Source organism: Staurois parvus, unplaced genomic scaffold (assembly GCF_062004578.1).
Source record: "Staurois parvus isolate SC_StPar_1 unplaced genomic scaffold, SC_StPar_1.0 ptg000078l, whole genome shotgun sequence".
In the NCBI taxonomy this organism is placed as follows: domain Eukaryota; kingdom Metazoa; phylum Chordata; class Amphibia; order Anura; family Ranidae; genus Staurois; species Staurois parvus.
In genome coordinates this window covers 8,121,956-8,145,711 of record NW_028317874.1, presented here as the reverse complement: position 1 = coordinate 8,145,711, position 23,756 = coordinate 8,121,956, and the positions used below count along the sequence as shown (strand labels likewise).

At 41.6% G+C, this 23,756-nt stretch overlaps 1 protein-coding gene across 1 annotated transcript in view; it reads right to left on the bottom strand.

Annotated features, from left to right (window-relative positions):
• The window catches only part of HLTF (helicase like transcription factor), a 94,056-nt gene that overhangs the window by 40,959 nt on the left and 29,341 nt on the right, over positions 1 to 23,756 (bottom strand). The window contains exons 10-16 of the mRNA XM_089669525.1: positions 23,684 to 23,738; positions 22,539 to 22,606; positions 16,548 to 16,646; positions 16,092 to 16,189; positions 11,179 to 11,322; positions 2,616 to 2,748; positions 1,080 to 1,215 (exon numbers count right to left, since the gene is read on the bottom strand). Of these exons, the coding sequence (XP_089525651.1) occupies positions 1,080 to 1,215; positions 2,616 to 2,748; positions 11,179 to 11,322; positions 16,092 to 16,189; positions 16,548 to 16,646; positions 22,539 to 22,606; positions 23,684 to 23,738 (733 nt within the window). The remainder of the gene's footprint in view (positions 1 to 1,079; positions 1,216 to 2,615; positions 2,749 to 11,178; positions 11,323 to 16,091; positions 16,190 to 16,547; positions 16,647 to 22,538; positions 22,607 to 23,683; positions 23,739 to 23,756) is intronic.

Below are 23,756 nucleotides of genomic sequence, written 5' to 3'. Positions count from 1 at the left end.
TAGCAGTCCATAGTGACACTGTACTGCTCTGTAGGAAGAGTTGGGATTTTTTTTTTTCCCACAATGACTACAAAAGCAATTGCTTTAACTGTATTTGGTATCCATTCATGATGTCAAAGTTTACTATAGTGATAGACCACAGCGATCAGAAGGTACCAGGGCCCGGTGCACTATTCAGTGATCCACTGTGTTCTGTGGACACAGCAATCACAGATCTCGCTGCTATGAAGATGTACCAGTATGCCCTCCCAGAACAATGCTGTTCCAACCTGGCCACTGCACATAAATGGCCAGGTGGGAGAAGCATCGTTCTGGGAGGACATACCTAGGCTACTAAGTTTACTAGCAAGTTGTCCTAAAGAGGAACTTTACCCCTAACAACTTAACAAAAAATATTTACACTTGACACAATGCAGTCAGGCAAGTACTGTTCTCCTGGCAACCACAAAACCCAGACACATTCATCGGATTGCCAGACAGAGAAGCGTGATCCGTCACTCCGGAAGACAAGTCTCCACTGCTCTACAGTCCAGTGGTGGCGTGCTTTACACCACTGCATCCGACGCCCAAATACTTTTGGAAGGAGAGAGAGAGAGAGAGAGAGAGAGAGAGTGTGTGAGTGTGTGAGTGTGTGTGTGTAGTAAAAATTTGGGATTTTTCAGAATGTAAGTTTACAAACTTCAACATCTTTCCTACAGGTAGGCTAGAAATATTTACATTTCAATGTGGAAATGAATATATTTCATATTATGACCAATAATAAACCTTACCTTAGGGTGCCTGCTATGTGGCCTCCAGAATCTTAGGATTAGGTGTTCCCAACATATAAGGTTACTGTCAAGCAAAGGACTTTACACCATGTAAATTGCTGGGCAGCTGTACTCAATCACTGCCAGTATAAAGCTCTGTGCAAGTAGGCTGTGTGCCTGTATGAATATCTATGCTATGTTTCAGGTTTGACTGAAGTACATATTAATGTTAATAAAGAAATGTATGGCAAATAAAGTAAATTGTTATGACTAGATAGACTGACAGAGTCACTTCAAGGTAAAAACATTAGAATACATTCATTATCATACCGTAAGCCTCCCTGATCTCCCATGCTGACTGGCCGTTGGATTGTGCGATGCCACCACTCCCTGGCTGTGAAGGGTTTCAATTTTAAGAAAGAGAGAATTGACCACAAATCCTTCAAGGAGTTCTGAATAGGGGTACCTATGTTACCAAAAAAGAGATTGCAATTAGGATGTTAACAATACCTGTAACTGCCCTTGTCAAAGCACAAATGATTCCATTGATCGCATCTTGAAAATTCCAATTGCCTTGCGACTAATTTGACCCTTTGACATACTTCTGATATTATTACATTGAGTCACTAACCTAGAAAATGCATACAAATCAGTAAAGTCAGAGTTCCATATCTATGTAATTGTTGTAGGCAACTGATTAAAACTATTAATGTCAGAGGACAGAAAGACAGGAAGGTAAATAGCACTTGCAGGGTGAGAAATCGGCAATTGCAGTCTCCCTGTTTTTCTAGGGTATGGTTCTTTTCTTCCTTTTATGTTACTTAAAATCCTAATGCCCTTTACATACTCTGACAGGTTAGGCTACCAGCATTCTGCCTGTTTAAGTCTCTTTACATAATTTGGCATGGTAAGTGTTAACCTCCCTGGCGGTATGATTATTTCAGATTTTTGGTGCTGAAAGCGATACCATTATTTTGCATGGAAATTTGGCGTTTTATATTGTAGGCCTGTAATTTTTAGGAATAACTCAATAAAATCTGTCCGAACAAGAGTCTAGTAAACATCCCGGGTAGGATAAAACTTGAAACACGAAATCATAAATTATAATTTAATAAATAATCATAAAAAATAATAATACATTTAATTCAATAATATAATCAAACCAAAAACACTGAAATTTGAAATATAGCGCCAAGTTCACCCATCACTGAGCAAAATCGCAGAATCGTTTTCAGTGTCTGATGACGAATTTCCCCACAAATCATTATCACTCAATTCTGCAAGTGGTTCTAATTTACTATCGCTGTTCTCTAGCTGGTCTAAAACCACTTTTGACCTAAAGGGACGCTTTTTGGACGCCATGGACATTTCTCAGTTTCCAGGCAGAAAGAACAGTAAAAATGCAGGCAGGGCACAGGACAAAGCACTCGGGACAAAATGTATGTGAAATGGTTTGATACGGTAATGTTTTACTATGTGATTTTATTGAATGTCATTTTTTGTCATTTTCAAATTTCCCACTGTTCCGTCCCCCGTACATCCCGACGCTCGCAGGGGACAGAACCCAGAAGACAGGTGCCGGCATCCGCCGGATTACATTGCCGGGGACACTGCAGGAGGGACATCGCGGGAGCGCAGGACAAGGTAAGTGATCAAGGGATCGTGGAGCAGCGCCGCATGGTAAGCCCGAGTGTAGCTCGGGGTTACACTTGTGGTACTGAAACTTTACCCCAAGCTACACTCAGGAATACCGTCAGGGAGGCTACATAGCATTAAGAGGTATAAAAAGTTATCCAAATATAATAGGAGACTACAGGACCCATAACTAGAAGCCACATCACCTTGGACAAAACACACAGGTCATACCTGTTAGCACCCATCGTCTCTCTGAATCCAGGCTGTGAACAGCTTTTGTTTGCTGGGCATTTGGATTTCGGATTGTGTGCCCTTCATCCAACACAACTCTTAGCCACCTTATTTTATGTACTGGACTCTCAGTCTGAAAGAGCAAATCAATGATTGAGATCGGTTAAGAACCAAACAAGACTTCATAAATAGATACAGATACAGTTCTGCAAAAGATCAGAAACCATATTTAGCCACAAATCTCCAGGACAAGGTATAATCCAAACATGGACACCCAAAGGGCCTTCCTCTATGGGGCACTTAAAGGGTCTTCATCATTGGTGCTTTTAGGTGTTCAGGCAGAAATTTGCAGATACCTCTACATGTCTATTTCATTTACTACCAGTTTAGGCAGTGAGCTTTTTTGAAATTAATTGTACAAAACCTTTCTATAATCTCATATTATTACTTTGAGATTTTTATTCATTTAAACATGGGAGGCTCACAGCCAGTCATTAATGAATAAGCATTATATATTAATAGTTTGGTCCAATACCAAGTTGAGGTAACCCCTTTATATGCTGCAGTTTAAAGTATTTAGCCAGTGTTCTGGAGTGAGTGCTTGGCAAACATTGCCTTGGTATATTTCCTAAATGAAGCCAAAGAAAAAAGACTAACTTACTGTAATGCAAACTTCAGTATAAAATGACAACATTTGACACTAAAAAGATTGACGCTTCATAAAAACGAATTTATACACTCACTGTAAAATCCTTTCCTTGGAGTCCATTGAGGGACACAAGACTTTATTCATCTTTGGTTATATTGCTCCCTACATGAGGTTTTGGCACTGGCAAACAAAGAAACTGTAGGCCATCCCAGAATAATGCCTAATATCGAGCATACCTCTGTTGGTGACAAGCAGTATCCAAAACATGATCATAAACATGGAGGGGAGGATCCTGTGTCACCCAGTGGACTCCAAGAAAAGGCTTTTACAATGAGTACAAAAGTCACAGAAAGTCAATTCCCCTAGGATGTCTAAAAGCAGTCCAACTGAGGGGTAGGCAACACAGCAAATAAATATGAACACACCTGAGGAAAATAAAAGATAACTGGGCAATTTCTGCAGCTGAAAGAGCTGTATGAAGAACCTTATGCCTGAAGCTAGAATTCAATAATGTCTCAGTATGCACAGAGGATCAGGTGGTAGTCTTGCAAATCTGGGAAATAGTTGTTTGATGCTGAAATTTCCACAAAGCAAAAGCAGACCTAATATAGTGAGTCTGGACAGGAAAGGGTGGAGCCCAATTCTTAAGACTGTAAGCTTGGATAATGGTCTGTCTGAACCATGTAGAGATGGTGGAAAGAATATGGTACAACCCTTATGAGAAACAGCCAAGATTTCTTTCTAAAAAGAAGCAACAGCCTGATCCACATCTAGACAATGAAGGGCAAATTCTCTTTGGTGTAATGGAGCCAGACAGAGGGATTTAAGAACAATGTTCTAGTTGAGCTGAAAGGTAGGAACTACCTTTGGCAAAAAGGAAGTTCTAGGTCTTAACACCATCTTGTCCCTATGCAGCACCAAAAGGGTTCCTTGCTGTATAAGACTGCTAGTTCAGACACTCGCCTCGCAGAGATGATGGCCACAAGGGATATAGTGGTTGAAAGTAGAGAGAAGAATGTCTCTAATAGGTTCAAATATCGGCTTCTGAAGCAGAGAGAATTAGACTTTTATTTCACAGGGGAACAAAATCGCAAGATATATGGGAGACTAGACTACTGTTTATACAAAGGTTTTAGACAAGGAATGAGTGGCTAACGATTTCTGAAACAAGATAGAAAGAGCATAAACCGGGCCTTGGATAGGGTCAAGAGTTAAACGCTGGTCCAGCTCAAGCTGTATCAAGGAGAGGGATTCAACCCACAGGAAATCTACAGTGGAAACCCTGAGACACCAAGTGAAGTATGCCTTCCATGTTCAATGACAAACCTCACAAGCAGTTGACTTCCTTCATTTTACCACAGTGGATATCACAGATTTAGAAATCTCCCTGTCTGTAAGGACCTGGGCTTCAACAGCCATGCTGTTAAAGCCAGCCATTATGAACCAGAATGGAAAAACAGTCCTTTCCCAGAGGAAGAAAGTTCAGGGGAGGAAAGGTATAGATCCTGGTGTACTGATCCCATGGATTCACCTGAGTATCCATTGTTTCTGCTAGAGGATCCGTTACTTGGAAACAAACCTATCTGGGTCCAGACATTGGCAGCTAATGAAGCCTATGTAGCTTATATCAAATACACCAGTGATAGAATCCTGTAAACAACTATCAGCTGCTGTATATTAACACAAAAAAGTGTCTTAGCTCAAGTTACACATATACATACAGCACTATATATTCAAACCATATCATAGTGACTAGAATTGCAAATATTAACATTAACGTGTAGTGTCCAGTGCTCAAGAAAACTGAATGCACATGTATAGATTGAGCTAATGAAACCTGACTGTCCATTGTCTATGCCTGAGATGAAAATGGCACAGAAGCCTGGAACATGAAGGTTCTGCTCAGGACAGGATTTTCTGTACCTCTTTGACGTACACAGTGTAGTTTAAGGATACAAGCATTAGTTTAAAATGCTTTGTCAAGGGATCATTCCCCAGTTATCAGATCCCCCATGTGGGCCTAGCACCTCCAAGATAGGTTGCAGTGCAGGGCTTTGTTAAGAAGGGATACTGCTTGATGCACAGAGGGGCAGCCCACTTTTTTTATCAAAGTCCTCGTCAAATGGGTACAAGGCTAATAGATGCTTGGAAAGGACAAAAAGCTTGCCAGGGTTCTTCCAATCTCCATAAAGAAAGATTGTGAATAGTGGGTGCAACAGGAAGGTCTTGGCATTTTTAGGAGCCCTCAAAGAGCCTTCAGTGGGACAGCAGTAATAGAAGCTACAGGCTGTTTCTGGAGATTTAAAGTGTTGTGTACTGCCTCAACAACAGCCAAAAAAGCGTATTTTAGGAGTAATGGCAGAGCCTTTGACACCTTCGTTACAGGTTTGTTCATTAGGACTTAAGAGACTTAGCTTCAGAAAGCTGTACACTCAGTACAGTAGGACTGTTCCCTGTGCATCTAGAATCAGACATGCTGCACTGCAGGGTGGCAAGCAATGTAGCTCAGGGTGCAAGGATAGGGCTCAGAGGCCCAGTGTCCTAAAGTAACATTTCAGGCTAGCCTCCCTGCAATGTCTAGTCCAGAGGGGTCTGAGTATGGCACTTTAAAGTCAAGCTGAGGAAAGGCTGATCTGGATACCTGCGTATAGAGAACAGCTAGCTCATCAGTAATGCAAACAAATTGGATTTGGTGGTGAACCACAGCAACTTGGCAGTTCCCCCAATTTGCTGTGAATTGTGATTTGTGGTACAGAGAACCAAAGAAAATCATAAAAGTGATTAAACATTTTCGCAGACCTTTGGTAAGGGTCCAGAGTTGGCTATACAGCCAACCTGCCAAGGTCAGAGAGTTTAAACCTGGGGATCGGGTGCTTGTGTTAGGGCCTACTATGAAGAGCAAGTGTCTTGCAAAATGACAGGGACCATGTGGAATGTGGATGCCCAGACCCCTGGGGAGGGAGGGTATGTAGAGAGTCAGCCTGGGGAAAGTTTAGGAGGGGGTAATTATAGAAGGTAGGGTACTTTCCCTTCAGGTCTGTTTATTAAGCAGATGGTTAGGGGGGCTGATGGATGGCAGTTTTGCTGTCTGTAGTGAAGAGACCTGGATGCTTTCTGGAAGTCTCAATAATCTGGCTTTGACCTGCTGTGTGAGCTTGCCTTTAACAGAGACTTTGAAAGACTGTGTATGCTGTGGCTGGGATGCTGAAATTTATTCATGCAAGACTGTGTTGTACTGATTTACCTGTCGTGTTTAAACTGAATCTGAAGATGAAACCCATCGCTTTTCGGTTTTGTGATAAATAAAGCAGATTTTAAAGTTTACTGAACATTCTGCCAAGAGCCTGTTTACCCCTGTGATCCTGACACAGGATACAAGGTTTTTGCATATCCACACAATACAATAGAGTTATGCTACCATATTCAGGTGATAAGACACTGGCAAAAATACAGACACTGGCATAAGCCCTTCCAGCTCAGCAAGGCTTCATTTTTTTGCAGCAGGAAATTAATCAAAAGGGAAGAGGGGTGGGATCCCTGTATCCTGTGATGCACTCCATAAAAAAGGTTTTTATAGGTAAAGAGCATCTTCATATTTATTATAGAGATGTCCAAAAGCACTTAATATTAGAGGAGGGCAAGAGAGCAACAAACCAACAGGTCCTAAACAAATAAATCAGAACAGGTTAGAACCTGCGCAGCAGCCTGCAAGACCAAAAAAAGTGTCCATAGCGGCTCAAACATCTACTTGGTAAAGCTTCATAAAAGAATGAACCAAAGACCAGGTAGCAGCCCTACAAACTTGAGCTACTAAAGCCTAAATGACAAACAGTGCAGGAAGCACCAACACTCCTTGTAGAATGAGCCAACACAAAAAATTTGAAACTTTGCCCATTAGACTATAAGCTTGAGAAATAAGCTGATGGATTGTAGATTTGGAAGCTTCATGACCCTTCCTTGGCCCTTCAGGAAGCACAAAGAGGGAATCAGACTGACAAATTGCAGCAGTCAACTTAAGGTAACATCTGATAGCCTGAACCACAACCAAGGTGTGAAAAGCCTTGTTCCCTGACATCTGAGGCATAAGACAGAAAAACAGCAACACAATGTCCTGGATGAGATAGAACAAAAAAACCCACCTTAGATAAAAAGAAAAGTTGAGGCCATAGAACCACCTTGTCACAGTGGAGCACCATGAACAGTTTCTAACAAGGAAGAGTATCCAACTGCAAAACTCCCCAAGCTACAGTAACAAAAACCAGAAAAATAACCTTTTGTGTCAGGACTAAAAGGAACATCTCAAATGAGTTCAAAAGGAGATTTCTGCAATACAGAAAGTAGCAGGTTGAGGTCCCACAGAGTCAACAGTCTTAACCAATGGAACAATGGAACAATACTTGTGGCACACTGCACAAAGGTACCCACATAGGAATAAGAAACAATTGGTGCCTGAAAAATGACTGCCAAAGCAGAGATCAATTCTGAGCTTGTAAAAGGCCAGGATGTGACCCAAAATATACTTGCGAGGATGAAGTCCCCTATTCTTACACCAAACAAAATAAGATTTCCAAGTTCTGTGAAAAAGAAAAAACTCAAACATACACAACAGTGGTAATTAAACTTGACTAGCTGTTGAGATAAAATGAGATTGCCTTGTACAGTTTTTTTTTTTAGAGTCTGTCCTGAAAATCTGGATGTTAGTGCAAATAAATAATCACAGACAGTACTCAATTGTTTTTGTTGCAAGCACACTAATAAGGCTACTATCACCTCAAGCAAGTTCTGTGGTAAATGTTCTGTGAAGTCGCCTTCAGTGGGGAAAGAATGACCAAATCATAAACTCCCATTTCTCAGAACCTTGGCTTCAACAGCCATGCCATTAAAGTAATTGACTATAAAAAAAAAAAAGGTGAAAGAGCAGACCTTGTGACAGGAGGCTGGGTAGATCCGGAGGGGTCTATGGATTGACCAACAACACATTCACAATGTCAGAGTAGCATGTTCTTCTAGATCAGGCGAGGCAATCAGAATCACTGGATTTCATTACACTTGCATCCTGTGACCCAGAGGAGCTAAAAGCAGAAAGGCATTAAATTAGAGAGAACTGGTCCCAATGTGTCACCAAAGTATCTACTTTGAAAGCTTGAGGATCCCTGGTCCTGGAGAAGAATACGTCCAGCTTCACATTTAACCTGGATGCCAGAAGATCCACAGCTGGGGTTCACCACCATCAGCAGAGTTCTTCGAGCACCTATTGGTGGAAAAGCCCCCCTCCAGCAGAGACAGTTGTTGACAGCTGTGAAAATCCACCTGCCAATTTTCCACATCTGGAATGTGGACAACGGGCAGTGTGGGAACATGAAGTTCTGTCCAAGACAGGATGAGATCCACTTCCTCCTGAGCAGCCCAACTTGTGGTGCAGCTCCTTGATGATACAAGTATGCCACCATCTTGGCATTGTCCAACTGAACCCTTACAGAGAGGTACTTCAGCTGTGTCAATCAACAGGTCAAGGCAATAGAACTCCACCCCAAACCACCAGGCTGGCGTCTGTCACCAGGACCCTCTAAGGCAAAGGGAGAAATGATTTCCCTATCTCCAGCAAGCATTAGGAGATCAACTACTCCAGAGACAGTCTCATGCTGGCATGTTATGTAGTCGAGGAGTCCCACCTATGTGTCCTCCTGTCCCATGCCATCAAGACATTACATAGTAGAGGGCCTGAAATGAAACTATCTCAGAGAAAAGCTACAATCTTTCCTAGAACCCTTATATAAGAGAATTGAGGAATTTGTGGGAGCCTTGAACGAGTTCACCTGAGCCCTCAGAACAAGATTTGTCCAGGAGGAAGGAAAACTCTTGTCTGGATGGTGTCCAGGGTCAGACCTAAACATTTCAACCTGTGCGTTGGGACTATGGCCAACTTCTGCAATTTCAGAACCCATCCAAACCTTTTCAAAGAAACACTACCCCTGAAAAAGTAAAATGTTCCACTTGCTTTTTGCAGGGTAACTCCACTGACCAAACACTTCAGTCATAAGATCCTGCAGATGTGTACAGACAAGACCCCCCCAAATGAGAAAGTTGTTGAAAGGAGTCCTTCCAGGGGTCAAGGAGAAACAAACCGCATGTGGGAAATCTTCAGGTTTATGCTTGCTTCGGTATTCCGTCTAGGCTTTGGCACACTCCTACAGCTGAAATTAGAGGTTGTAGAGCTGCCCCATCAGAGCAAATAAGGATTTATATAAGGCCTCCAGACAATTATCCCAGGCTTCATTAAATACTCGGACCTTGTCCACCGATACTGTTAGCTTCTTGTTGAAATGGGAGACCGCTGAATTTACCAAAAGGCATACTCCATGGTATATTGCTGAGTGAACATTTTTGATGAAATGAACACCCTGTCAGGTTGGGGCCAGTCCATGTACCCCTCATCTCTGCCATTGTTGGCTTGCAGACAAGTAGGATAGGACCCATGCTGATAACAGCTGTCCGAGTCAGCCAAGAGGGCACTGTAACAAGAAGCACCAGCACGATGGTGACCCCAGGAATAAAAGTCTCTCTGCCAGTGCTCCACTGCAACCCCTGAGTTGCCTATGTAACCTAATGAAAGAGCTATACATTGTCAGTGGGAAGTCAGTAATTGTATAGGCAGTTTTAGGCATCAGGAACCCATGAAACCATGTTTAAAAGGGCTGGAACCTGCTAGTCCTCATGTGTACACTATGAGGTTGATTTATTAATCTAGCGGTCATGAAAGGTTCCAACAAAAGAAACAAAAGAGGGTGCACCAGCCTAGTGTGTCACCCAAAGCACCATTTACTTAAAGTGACACTTAAGCTTTGTTATTTAAAAAAAAACAAAACAAAAAAAAAAACAAAAACATGCACACAGCAGCCCCGATCCTTCTTCTTTCCGGGTCCCCGCAGGTGCTCCTGGCTCCTCCCCTCGAGCATTGCCCCCAGGGAAAGCTGTATGCCCTGGGGGCACCGCTGTGTGCTCATCCCCGAGCTGCTGCTCTATGCATCCGTAAGACACCTAGAGCCACGGCTCGACCTCCCCGCCCCCGTTCTCTCCTAATTGCTGTGACTGACAATATCAGGAGCCCATGGGTTCCCACTGCTGTCTCAGCCAATGAGGTGGAAAAGTCCCCAGACAGCAGAGGCTGTTGAGAATGTCACTGGATCAGAGGGGGTTCAAGTAAGGATTGGGGGAGGGAACGCTGCACACAGACGGTTTTTTACCTTCATGCATAGAATACATGAAGGTAAAAAACCTTGAGCCTTTAGAACTCTTTTACAGTAAGTGATCATATTCACAAATGCAAATGCATAAAAAGGCTCATCTCAAACACAAGAAGAGACATCAACCAGAACCACTGCACATGCCCAAGATCAGCTCAGATGACATCCAACAAGCTTAATACAGAGGCATTTCAAGGGTATCCCCCTCTTCCCCAGAGCCGATACTAATGTGCTGTAATCTGTTAATCCTGTAATCTATTTTTCATGCAATTGTATCTTACAATGCTTTCCTGCCTCCTTGCAATATCCTTCATGATCTCCCAAACCCTTCCTTTTTCTCCTCACTTTCATATGTTTCAAACAGGCAGTGAACGTTTATTGCAGTCATATGCACAGCTCTATGCGTGCTACAAATCGCATAGTTTCTTGTCTATCTTGGGAGCGAGCAAGAGAGGAAGACTACGTTCCTACATACAGTGGGACCATGGAGAATGGACACAGCCAGCCTTTAACAGGAAGCTGGATCAAAGCAGAAGTAAAAAAAAAATTAGAAAAGGCTGTGACCAATAAAATGAACTTTTTTTGTAAGAACATATACTTGAGCAGCATTTTTAAACCAGAATTTAGCATAACTTTAAACTCTAGTACATAAGCATAACAGCAGACTTACACTATAATCATGAGTTACCACATTGTACGTTGTTAATACAACATCCTGCTTGGAAAGAAAGTCTGGATTTTTGTTGCGTTCAGGTCCATAGTAGATGTAAATATTTAATTTAGCATCTGCTTTAACATGTTGCTCAAACTGATCCTGGAAAAAAATATTAAGTGTGTTAGTTATTAAAACTGATACAGTAAAAAGGAAATTATTAAAAAAGACATTCTAACCAATCATTCCAATAAAGTTCTGCCAGAATACACTGTTGTGTGCAATTTGTTGCTGAAGAAATGCCAATAGTGCTTTTGCGTGTTAGTGAATTTTCACTGAGTTCAGTTTAAGGGATAAGCCAAGTTTTAGCCAGTGAATTCAACAGGTTCCCCCTCCAACATGCAGTAAGCTCAAAGAACTCTGGAAAAATTGGTTTTTTTCTATATACTTACCTGTAAAATCTATCTCTTGGAGTACATCACGGTACATAGAGCAGGATATTCATGACTATGTGGGTTATATGCCACCTATAGGTAAATGGACACTGGCCAAGTGGACAAGTGCCCCCTATATAACCTCTCCCACACAGTAAGTACTTCAGTTTTGTAGCAAGCAGAGGGGAGGGACCTCTGTGTCCCATGATGTACTCCAAGAAATGGATTTCAGAGGTAAGTATCTAGAAAAAAATCCAGTTTTCGTTATTGTACATCATGGGACACAGAGCAGGCTATATGTGCTTACGTGGGATGTCCTAAAGCAATAAAAAAATCTGAGGGGTGGGTGACACCATAATAGCCACCACCATCAATCCCAAAGGATCTACTCAGCCATTTGTAAAATGCTGTGGCCAAAGGCAGAATCCTACACCACTCTGACATCCACCTGGAAGAACCTTGTGAATGTATGAACCGAAGACCATGTAGAGGCTTTGTAAACCTGGGCCACTGACGCTTGACAGCGGATAGCCAAAGACGCCCCAACACTCCTGGTAGAGTGTGCTCTCACCCGAAAGGGAGCGTCCTTATCATTCAAAGCATAGGCTTGAATGATTAACTGGCGAATCCAATGAGAAATAGTCAACCTGGAAGATACCTGCCCTTCCTTGGCCCTTCTGGCAGCACAGACCAGGATTCCTGACCTGTGCCGCCAAACTGAAGTAAATCCTGAGCACCCTTACTACATTTAGAGCATGCAGTGATTTTTTCCCTGCCTACTGTGGACTAGGAAAAAAGAAAGGCAAGACACTGTCCTTGCATGAAAGAGCCACCAGTTCTGACACTTTTCCTGCCAAAGTGATAGTAATCAAAGAAGCCATCTACCAAGTCAAAGGATGAATGTTCTTTAATTGGTTCAAAAGGTGCTCTCTCCAAGGAGAGCTAAGATCAAGTTAAAGCACGAAGTACAAATCAAGGAGTGAGAAACTGGTCCCTATGGTGTTACCAGTGCATCTACCCCTATTGCTAGTGGGACTCTAGTCCTGGACATATGTCTAACTTGTTGTAGAACCTGGAAGTCAGCAGACCTACATCCAGAGTTCCCCAATGCTGGCAGATTGCTGAGAATGTCTTGGGATGCAGGGACCACTCACCCGTTATCGGCCGCTGACCTCAGGGGAAAGAAACCCATGACAGTTTTCTATACATGGAATGTGTACTACCAGTAGAGACGGCACATGCCGTTTTGCCCTAGACAGAATGTGGCTCAGCTTTTACTGAATCGCACGACTCCTGGTGCCGCCCTGGTGGTTGATATACACCACTGCCAGGGCATTGTCGGCTGCACCCTGGCCACAAACCTCTGCAATTGGTTTGTCAAATAATCCAGAGCAAGGCGTACTGCCCGAAGTTTCAAGATCTTGATGGGCAGTATTCCCTCCTGTGGAGAACAAGTCCCCTACACTGCAGCCACTTCCAAACCAGACCCCAACCAAAGAGACTGGCATTGGTGATTACTATTTTCTATATGACTGGAAAATCACCCCTTCTCCAGATTCCGAACAAACAATCACCAATTCAGACTCCAGATAGATAGGTTCGAATCCCAACCACGGCACCACCTGCCTGGAGTTTGCATGTTCTCCCTGTGCTTGCGTGGGTTTCCTCCGGGTACTCCGGTTTCCTCCCACACTCCAAAGACATGCTGGTAGGTTAATTAGCTCCTGTATAAATTGTCCCTAGTATGTGTACGTATGAATGCAAGTTAGGGACCTTAGATTGTACGCTCCTTGAGGGTTAGGGACTGATGTGAATGTACAATATATATGTACAGCGCTGCATAAATTGACAGCTCTATATAAGTACCTGAAATAAAATAATAATAAATAGAAAGTTCCTCTACAAAAGACCTGGAGTGGAAACGCACGCAGGAAACCACTTCAATGTAGATATCATTTCCTCATGCAGAGATATCATTTCCTCATGCAGAGACGTATTGAAGGATACCTTTTGTTTCTTATGTTTCGCTTTAAACATGGAACCAACTGCTTCCTGAACAAAGGAACATTAAGGTATTTTGAGATTGACACCCCCCTATGTCCTGAGCAAGACCAGCACCACGGCTAAGAGCTTAATGAACACTCGGGGGCTGTGGGCAGCCCAAAGAGCAGTGCCCCCCCCCCCCCCCCAAAAAAAAAAAGAATGGCAATTCTTTATTGCAAATTGCAGAAACCCTTGATGAACCTGAAAAAATTAGTACACAAGGATATGCATCATTGAGGACTATGGACACCCAAAACGTATCTCTTGCCGAGAAGCCACGACTGATCGGACTGCTCCAATCCGAAGCAAAAGGACGTCCAGACTTATGTCTAGTTCCTTGAGATCTAAGATAGACCTCACATCCCCAGGTGGCTGTGGGCCTCCAAACCCGTCGAGTGTCTCCAATCACCTCAGAAACTGCCCTAGCATCCTCTTCCTGCGATACTTCTCAAACCACAACTGTCTCAGACTCTGGAGGGGAAAAGCATACAACACCTGGTATTCCTAGGCAGTCTCCCCTCCAAGTACTAACCAGGGTTAATCTTGCTTAGCTTCCGATTTCAGACGAGATTAGGCTTGTTCAGGGTGATGCCACCGCAGTCTATTGCAGCTCTGCCACCGGGAATAGCTGCAATACCAGATAAACACAGTAGCCCAGATACACCTGACACCACTGGTCAATCATGAAATGTGGACAGCACCAGGTTAACACACCCTCACCCCTCCCAAGTCCACTAGACCTGAGGGTGACACAGCTGCCTCCCCCTTCTGGGACCCATAGTCAACTATATTGTCACTTAGTTATGCAGTCCCGCAGGGATGCAGGTCTGTAGCCATGTCGGTCTCCAGTTCTGCAATTACACAGGCAAGCAAGTATGCGGCTATGCAGGTACACAGGTATGTGGTTATGTAGATACATAAGTATGCATTTATACAGTTTAGTTTATGCAAGTATACAGGTACTCAGCTATACAAGTATAACAATTATACAAGTACACAGTTGACACAAGTATGTAAGCATGCAATTTATGCAAGTACAAGTATGCAGTTTATGCAGATATGCATTTAAGTATGCAATTTATGCATTTAAAAATGTATGTATGTATGTATGTATGTATGTATGTATGCAGTTTGTGCATTTACGTATACATGTACCTATGCAGTTTATGCATGTACGAATGCAGTTTATGTAAATATACAGTTCATATAATTGTGCGGGTATGCATGCAATAATGTAATCCAATGCTGCAACTGCCCCGCTTTCTAGAGCTGTATTGTTTCATCAAAGAGCTGTGTCAAAATTAACTGCACTTGGTTCAGTACTAGGCAAGCACATATGTATCACACTCAGCCTGAATGCAGCCTCTATACCGCTTCACTGCTCCTGCAGATTAAATGCAAGCTTCCCCCCGAAATTATGCAGGCTAATGCAGTGTAGAATTGTGTCCTGTCTGGTAATGCAGCTCCCCCAAGGATAATACTCACACATCATCATCCAGCCATAGACTGGTCTGTGCCCCTGCTATCGATCAGTAGCCTCACTAAGCCGTCAGCCCACATGTGACTTCAAACATAAGCCAAAATGGACACCCCTCTACTTCCTGCCTCCACTGCACAAGAGTAGGCTATGGAGATCGGCCCCTCTAGTGGCTGGAGGAAAAATTGCAGCCTAATATTCCTTCAGAGATATACGCAGCATGGCTGGCCAGACCAAACAGCACACTGTCCTCAGTGGCCCCCGGGAGAATTACTGGACAGATCTTCAAAGAAACACTTCAAATGTAAACTTACCTTTCCCACCGCACAACTCTGACTCATAACAGGAGTCCAACCATCACCCATCAAGGCCGCCTCTGTCATAAAAGACCTTCAAGGACTCGATGCCCCCTATATCTGGGGTCCAACCTCTTGGACCTGTATACCACCCTGCTGGAAAGCACCTTGGTCAGAACAAACACTGCACAGGGTTCCATAACGCAGGGTCCAGCTCCATAAGACTGCATTACCGGCAAACCTCAAGGATTCTTCTCTTCTACCCAAAGAGGCTCGGGTACCATCCATTTGGCTAACAGCTTTTTAAATGGATACAACTGAGTCCTTGATTTACAGCAGAACCGTTCCAGACCTTTAAGTCCAAGAGCACATCCAGCACATAAGTGACCATCCACCTTACAGACACTGGCAAAAAAACTGAAGTAGTTTCTGTGTATGGGGGGGTTATATAGGGAAGGACTTCCTCTCCAATTGGTCGGCCAGTGTTCATGACTATGTGGGTTATATGCCACCTGTATGAATGAATAGCCTGCTCTGTGTCCCATGATGTACGATAAAGAGTCTCCTAAATGCATACCAATATTGTTAATAATATCTGAAGCAACTTAGCACATGTTGCAAAAGGATACCTTGCACAGCTTGCATGGGACAAGGCTAGGTAAAGACACAAATCATACTTACAATCCAGTTACTCAACACTGACAGGGGACAAATGATTAGAGTTGTTCTTGGATGATTCTGTACTTCACATTTTGAAGGATTATCGGTTACGGTTTTAACTGTAACAATTTAAAAACAGAAAAATTATTTCATTCATCATTATAGCCACCCTCTGCACAAAATATTAATATCATTAAAAGCCTTCTTTCCACAACAATCCATTTTTTTGGTGCAACTCTGCTTTGCTTAAAGTCATAAAGCCATCCAATCCATAAAAAATAATGGTTACATGCTCATTAGACAAATTAGTGTTGTACGCAATGTGCAGTCCATAACAGTACATTCATCAGACCAATAAAATTCTAGTATAAGTATAGAGACACAAAGGAATATGTCACTTGCATCCAACACAACTTCATTTCTGTCAAAGATTATCAAGAATATTAACTCAGAACAGCATGAATAGTAAACACCAACCTGTGCCTTTTTTCTTAGTTTTTTGCTTCACAGTAGAAGGACCGCCAAAGAGAGCCATAGCAAACTGATCATCATCGACTATGTTACATGCTGAAGGAGCTACAATGGCAAAATTTACCATGTGAATTTGTAAAAAGCATATTCTGCATTCTCAAACTAATACCAGTACACTCTATGAAAGTGACCTAAACCACTAAATCACAGTTCATCAATATATACAAGATTCCATTAGTAGGGAAGTGCAGTACATTCCTGCAATACACGCACATATGCTTAAAAAAACGTATGACTGGTTAACTGGAAAAGTTCTGATTAGTTATCTGGGATGACTTCACTTTTATGGAAAAAAATGAATGCTAATCCATGCTTCGGGGTGGGAGAGAGAGGGATGGGGTAAATTTGGGTCATGTGTGGAGATAATTACAAATGAACACAAATGGACCATCACTATTGTTTTCACATATACAGAGATGATGCCACTATTCATTGTTGTGCATATTAGCTGTGTATTCATGAACGTACAACATATATATAAGGTTCTTAAAAATTCCTACCGATAAAGAATCATGATTTGGTGTCAAGCCTATTAAAAAAGTATATAGCCTTTTTTGTAGGCATTATTTTGGAAATGCATCAAGGCTTTATCCTTGATGTTAGTTTACCTATGCACATCTTTTGTACACTAAGCTTACAACTGAACAAGAAAACGAAGCAGTATGCAGAGTCAGCTCCTGTGCAGCAAGCAAGTCCTTGTTTCTTTACACTGGAGTTTCACTGTATATGTCACACCAGGCAAGGTCTGAAAGACGTGGTTTCTCAGGATATGTAGAGCAAAGTCCTTGCAAAATAATCATACTTGGTGTTTAACATAAGTGATGAGCGCTAGAGTTGGAGCTGCTCGCACTAAAAGAGAAGTGACAAACCCAAAATGTAAGTGTATCAAAACAGTGCAGCACATAAACAATATGTCAAAAATAATACACAAATATGTGACAACCACAGTCAATAAATAAAATATTATAAATTAATACACAGAAAGTGCTTACTAAAGTACCAAGTGTGATGATATAACACAAGCCTTCTAATAGAAACACATCAGTGATATAATATAAACTGTGCTCTTTAAAGTGCCGAGTGCAATAAATAACAAAAGTCCTTCCAGGTGACAGTCTTATAAAATCTCTCCAGTGAAAACAATTCCCAACACTGTTGAATCCTATAAATGTGCTCTTTTCCTGTGCATGGTCCTCTACCTCTATGCACTCACCAGAAGGCTACTTGCTAAATAGCCTGTAATTTTGACCAGTAGGGAACCTCTGTCTCTCACTCCTCAAAGTCGCTATCAATAAAACCAGGAGCAGTAAAATGTTCTGTTTTGTGAGGTACGTCAATTTCTGGTACTCACTGATCAGCTCCCTGGACAGCTGGTTGGAAGAGCCCCCCCATACCGCACACACCAACTTCTCCCGACTCCACCAACTCTCTGCAACTGAATATTGGCAACTGACATCCCAGTATTAGTCCATCGGGTTCAATATTGAGTTGACCCACCCTTTGCAGCTATAACAGCTTCAACTCTTCTGGGAAATCTGTCCACAAGGTTTAGGAGTGTGTCTCTGGGAATGTTTGACCATTCTTCCAGAAGGGCATTTGTGAGGTCAGGCACTGATGTCGGACAGACGAGAAGGTCTGGCTCATAGTCTCTGCTGTAATTCATCCCAAGGTGTTCTGTCGGGTTGAGGTCAGGATTCTGTGCAGGCCAGTCAAGTTCCTCCATCCCCAACTCGCTCATCCATGTCTTTATAGACCTTGCTTTGTGCACTGGTGCATAGTCATGTTTGAACAGGAAGGGACCATCCCCAAACTCTTCCCACAAAGTTGGGAGCATGATATTGTCCAAAATGCCTTGTATGCTGATGCCTTAAGAGTTACCTTCACTTGAACTAAGGGGCCAAGCCCAACCCCTGAAAAACAACCCCACACCATAATCCCCCCTCCAACAAACTTTACACTTGCACAATGCAGTCAAACAAGTACCATTCTCCTGGCAACCACAAAACCCAGACACATCCATTAGATTGCCAGACAGAGAAGCGTGATCCGTCACTCCAGAGAACACGTCTCCACTGCTCTAGAGTCCAGTGGCGGTGTGCTTTACACCACTGCATCCGACACTTTACATTGCACTTGGTGATGTACGGCTTGGATGCAGCTGGTCAGCCAGGGAAACCGATTCCATTAAGCTCTCTATGCATCATTGTTGTGCTAATCTGAAGGCCACATGAAGTTTGGAGGTCTTTAGCTATTGACTCTGCAGACAGTTGGCAACTTATGCACACTGTGCACTTCAGCATGCGCTGATCTCGCTCTGTCATTTTACGTGGCTACCACTTTGTGGCCGAGTTGCTGTTGTTCCCAGTTGCTTCCACTTTGTTATCATACCACTAACAGTTGACCGTGGAATATTTAGTAGCAAGGAAATTTCATGGATGGACTTACTGCACGGGTGGCAACCTAAAATGGTTCCACACTTGAATTCACTAAGCTCCTGAGAGCGACCCATTCTTTTACAAATGTTTGTAGAAGGAGTCTGCATGCCTAGGGGCTTGATTTTATACACCTGTGGCCATGGAGGTGATTGGAATTGAACAGTGTATCCAATGATTTGGAGGGGTGTCACAATACACTATATTATCAAAAGTATTGCAAGTGTGTGTGTATATATATATATATATATATATATATATATATATATATATATATATATATATACATATATACATACACACACACACACAGTGCTCAGCATAAATGAGTACACCCTTTTTGAAAAGTAACATTTTAATCAATATCTTAATGAACACAGGAACAATTTCCAAAATTGTGAAAGTAAGGTTAATAATATAACTTAAATTACAAAATCTTCAGTTTTACTCAAATCAGTTGATGCAAAAATGAATACACCCCAGAGCAAAAACTGCTACATCTAGTATTTTGTATGACCTCCATGATTTGACAGCATGGAATGAACAAGTCGGCCACATACTGCAACATCTATCTTTTTGTTCTTCAAGAACAACCTCTTTTTGGGGCCTGGATGTTGGATGGAGACTGATGCTCAACTTATCTCTTCAGAATTCTCCATAGGTGTTCGATTGGGTTCAGATCAGAAGACATACTTGACCACGGAATCACTTTCACTCTGTGCTTCTTCAGAAATGCATTAGTGGCCTTAGATGTGTGTTTTGGATCATTGTCATGTTGGAAAAGTGCACAACGACCAAGGGCACGGAGTGATGGTAGCATGTTCTCTTTCAATATAGAGCAATACATCTGTGAATTCATGATACCATCAATGAAATGCAGCTCCTTGACACCACCAGCACTAATGCAGCCCCACAGAAGGACACTGCCCCTACTATATTTCACTGTAGGCACCATGCATTTTTCTTTGTACTCCTCGCCTTTGTGACGTCATACAGTTTTGAAGCCATCAGTTCCAAAAACATTTATCTTTGTCTCATCACTCCAGACTACAGAATCCCAGTAGTCTTCTTTTTCAGCATGGGCCCTGGCAAATTCTAGGCGGGCTTTTTTGTGCATGGGCTTTAGGAGAGGCTTCCTACGTGGACGACACCCATGCATGCCATTCCTCTGCAGTGTATAGTGTACAGAGAACAATCACCCCAGTTTAGCCTTCTATTTCTTTAGACAACTAACGTGAACTTGCAAGGCGATTTTATTCAACCCTTCTCATCAGAAGACACTCCTGTCAAGATATTAACTTCCATGGACGGCCTGGACGTCTATGTAAGATGGTTGCAATTGCAGCTTTGTTACATTTTTGTATCACTTTTGCTACATTATTCTGACTGATAAGTAAAGCTTTGCTGATCTTCTTGTAGCCTTCACCTTTTTTATGTAAAGAAATTATTTTCTTTCACAGGCCTTGTGAAATTTCTCTTCCATATAGTGCCATTGCTGACAGCATGAAATGGGAAGGGGTTTTCTTTGATAAGTAATGCTTTTTTATAATTAACTGTCTACTGGACACTTGTTTAATGAATAATTAGACTTACCTGTAATTGAAATCTTGTTAATTCGGATTTTGTTGTCTAAAATTTAGCTTTGCTCCTAATACTTTCATTGGGGTGTATTCATTTTTGCAACATGGTCTTCAATGAATTTGTTAGGAAAAAACTTTTTATTTGTGCAAATTAACAAATCTTGTTTGCAATCAATGACCCACATTTGTGGAAGTATTTTGTAGCATAGTGTCTCATATAAAATGTTAATTCTGAAAGGAAAGGTTTTCTAACAAATCTGTTGGGGTGTACTCATTTATGCTGAGCACTATATACAATCCTTCTCTCGGTCAGCAAAAACCAAACTATGACTAATTTGCAAGGACTTTGTTCTACATATCCTGAGAAGCCACGTCTTTCAGACCTTGCCTGGTGTGACGTACAGCGAAACCTCAGTGTAAAGAAACAAGGACTTGCTTGCTGTACAGGAGCTGACTCTGCATACTGCTTCATTTTCTTGCTCAGTCATTAGCTTAGTGTAGAAAAGATATGCATAGGTAAACTAACAACAAGAAAAGAGCCTTGATGTGTTTCAAAGACGATGCCTACAAAAAAGGCTATATACTTTTTTTTTAATAGGGTTGGCACCAAATCATGATTCTTTATTGGTAGTCATTTTTAAGAAACTTGTATATGGAGGTGATTGGAACACCTGAATCCAATGATTTGGAGGGGTGTCCCAATACTTTTAGCTAGGGATGCACCAAAATTTCGGTGGCCAAAACAAAAAAAAGCACCGATACAGGTGCCGAAAAAACCCCGCCCCTCGCCGGCCTGGGCATAGAGATGAGTGAAGGAAAGATAGCCGCAACACATCTCTATGCCCTTGGAGGACCGGAGCGATGTCAGTTCCCTTTCCGGCCATTTTTTTTTCCCCCCTTTTTAAAGCACTAGATCAATGCTTTTTTTTTATCCAATTCTTCACATTGCAGAGGAGAGATATGGAGTCTTATTGACCCCATATCTCTTCATAAAGAGGACCTGTCACTAATTATTTCTATCACAAGGGATGCATGCATTTCTTGTGCTAAGAATAAACGTATTTACATTTTTTTAAAGGAACAGTGCAAAAAAAAAAAAAAAACATTAAATACATTTTTTTAGAAAAGTTTAAAGTGCCTCCGCCCCCCCGTGCTCGCATAAGGTGAATGCATATGTAAATGGTGTTCAAACCACACATGTGAGGTATCGCCACGAACGTCGGAGCAAGAGCAATAATTATCGCACTAGAACTCCTCTAACTTTACACTGCTGACCTGCAGAAATTTTTCAAGCATCACCCATGGAGATTTTTAAGTACCGCAGTTTCACGGCATTCCACGAGCGTGCACAATTTTAAAGCGTGACATGTTGGGTATCTATTTACTCGCCGAAACATCCTCTTTCATATTTTACATAATAATTGGGGATATATTGTTTTTTTTAATCAAAGTGTATTTTTTTACAAAAAATATATACTCATTTTTAAAAACTACGCATTTCAGTTTTCGGCCAAGTGCATTTTGAATTTTCGGTTTCAGTACCAGAATTTTCATTTCGGTGCACCACTACTTTTAGCAATACATTATATATACACACACACATGCTTTTTTTTCATATAAAGAACAATGAATATAGAAAAAAAATTATAATATGGTACATTTAACAATTAAAATATGGTACAGTTATCAGTATAACATATTTATGGGTTTTGTTGATATTTTATTCCCCAATGAAAGAAACAAAACATCCATGAAATAGAAAAACAAAAGTCCCTAGCTGTGTTAAAAGATGAGCAGATACAGTACATACCATGAGAACAAGAAAACTAGCACACAAAATCACTAATCTCCACTAAAATCTGGATTCCCCATTGCCTTGTCAGACAATAAACTTTTGTCAGCATAGTTTTTTGTTCCCTTCTTACCTTTTACTTTTCGTGGGATCCATTGATCCTCCTCCTCAGAGTCACTGAGTGAATACTTGGCTTTTTGCCTTGTGAAATATAAAACAGTTAAAAATAACAAGACATGACTGCTGTGACATGCTCAATTCTTTGGAAGTGCACATTAAGGTTTTTAGAAGCAAACTCACTAACAAAGGATTAACAAATATTTCAACATTTAGACGTTAACTAATATTATAGACAAAAAAATTGGTGAAGCTTTTCAGGGTCATTTGTATGATGTAACATCATACTTATAGATGCCTGTGTACAGTATGAGCACTTACTAGATGGAACCTCATTTTACACCTAATCTGTCAATAATTGGATCATTTGCAATGCGGACAGATATGCATTCAAAACCCTGCAGAATGAGCAACTCACTGGAAGAATTATGCAAACGTAAAGGATAAAAATGCCACTCTTGAAGAAGCACTGTAGCTGTTGAGGATTGGAAGGCATGAAGCTGCTGTATAAAATATGATACATCTTTAACAAACTAAAATTTTATTTTGAATAAACTAAACAATATATAATACAGTATATTCTACTTGTAATTTTCTTCCAAGAATCTGTGAAGACTTGAATGTCAGTATTAGAGCTAGAATCTATGCATATGTTAGACATAAAACTATAATACCTCCTGCTCTCTAGCTCCCTTGTCTCCTCCTCCCATGCTCGTCTCCAGGGCTTTTCCAGAGCTTCCCCCATCCTCTGGAACTCTCTACCCCAATTTATCAGACTATCGCCTACTCTGCTCACTTTTAGGCGATCTCTGAAAACCTATCTCTTCAGGGAAGCCTATCCTGCCCTCAGCTAATAATGGAATCTTCTACTCTTCCTACCAGTCCATCCCCCACAGTTACTACCTTTTGTACCACTAGCCCCTCCCTCCTAGATTGTAAGCTCCAAGGAGCAGGGCCCTCCTTTCCCTCTTGTAGTTAACTGTATCGTTGCTGTATTGTCTCCCGTTCTATTGTAAAGCGCTGAGCAAACTGTTGGCGCTATATAAATCCTGTATAATAATAATAATATACAAGCATACAGCTCGATTGATGACACCATGTTGCCTTTCATCAAATTACAATATTGAAAATACATAATAAATACACAATAGTATTACATACCTTTTAGGCGCAGTTTCAGTTTTTCCTTTGCTGCTCCCTGATTTTTCATTTGTTCCTTTAGCAAAACAGGAGA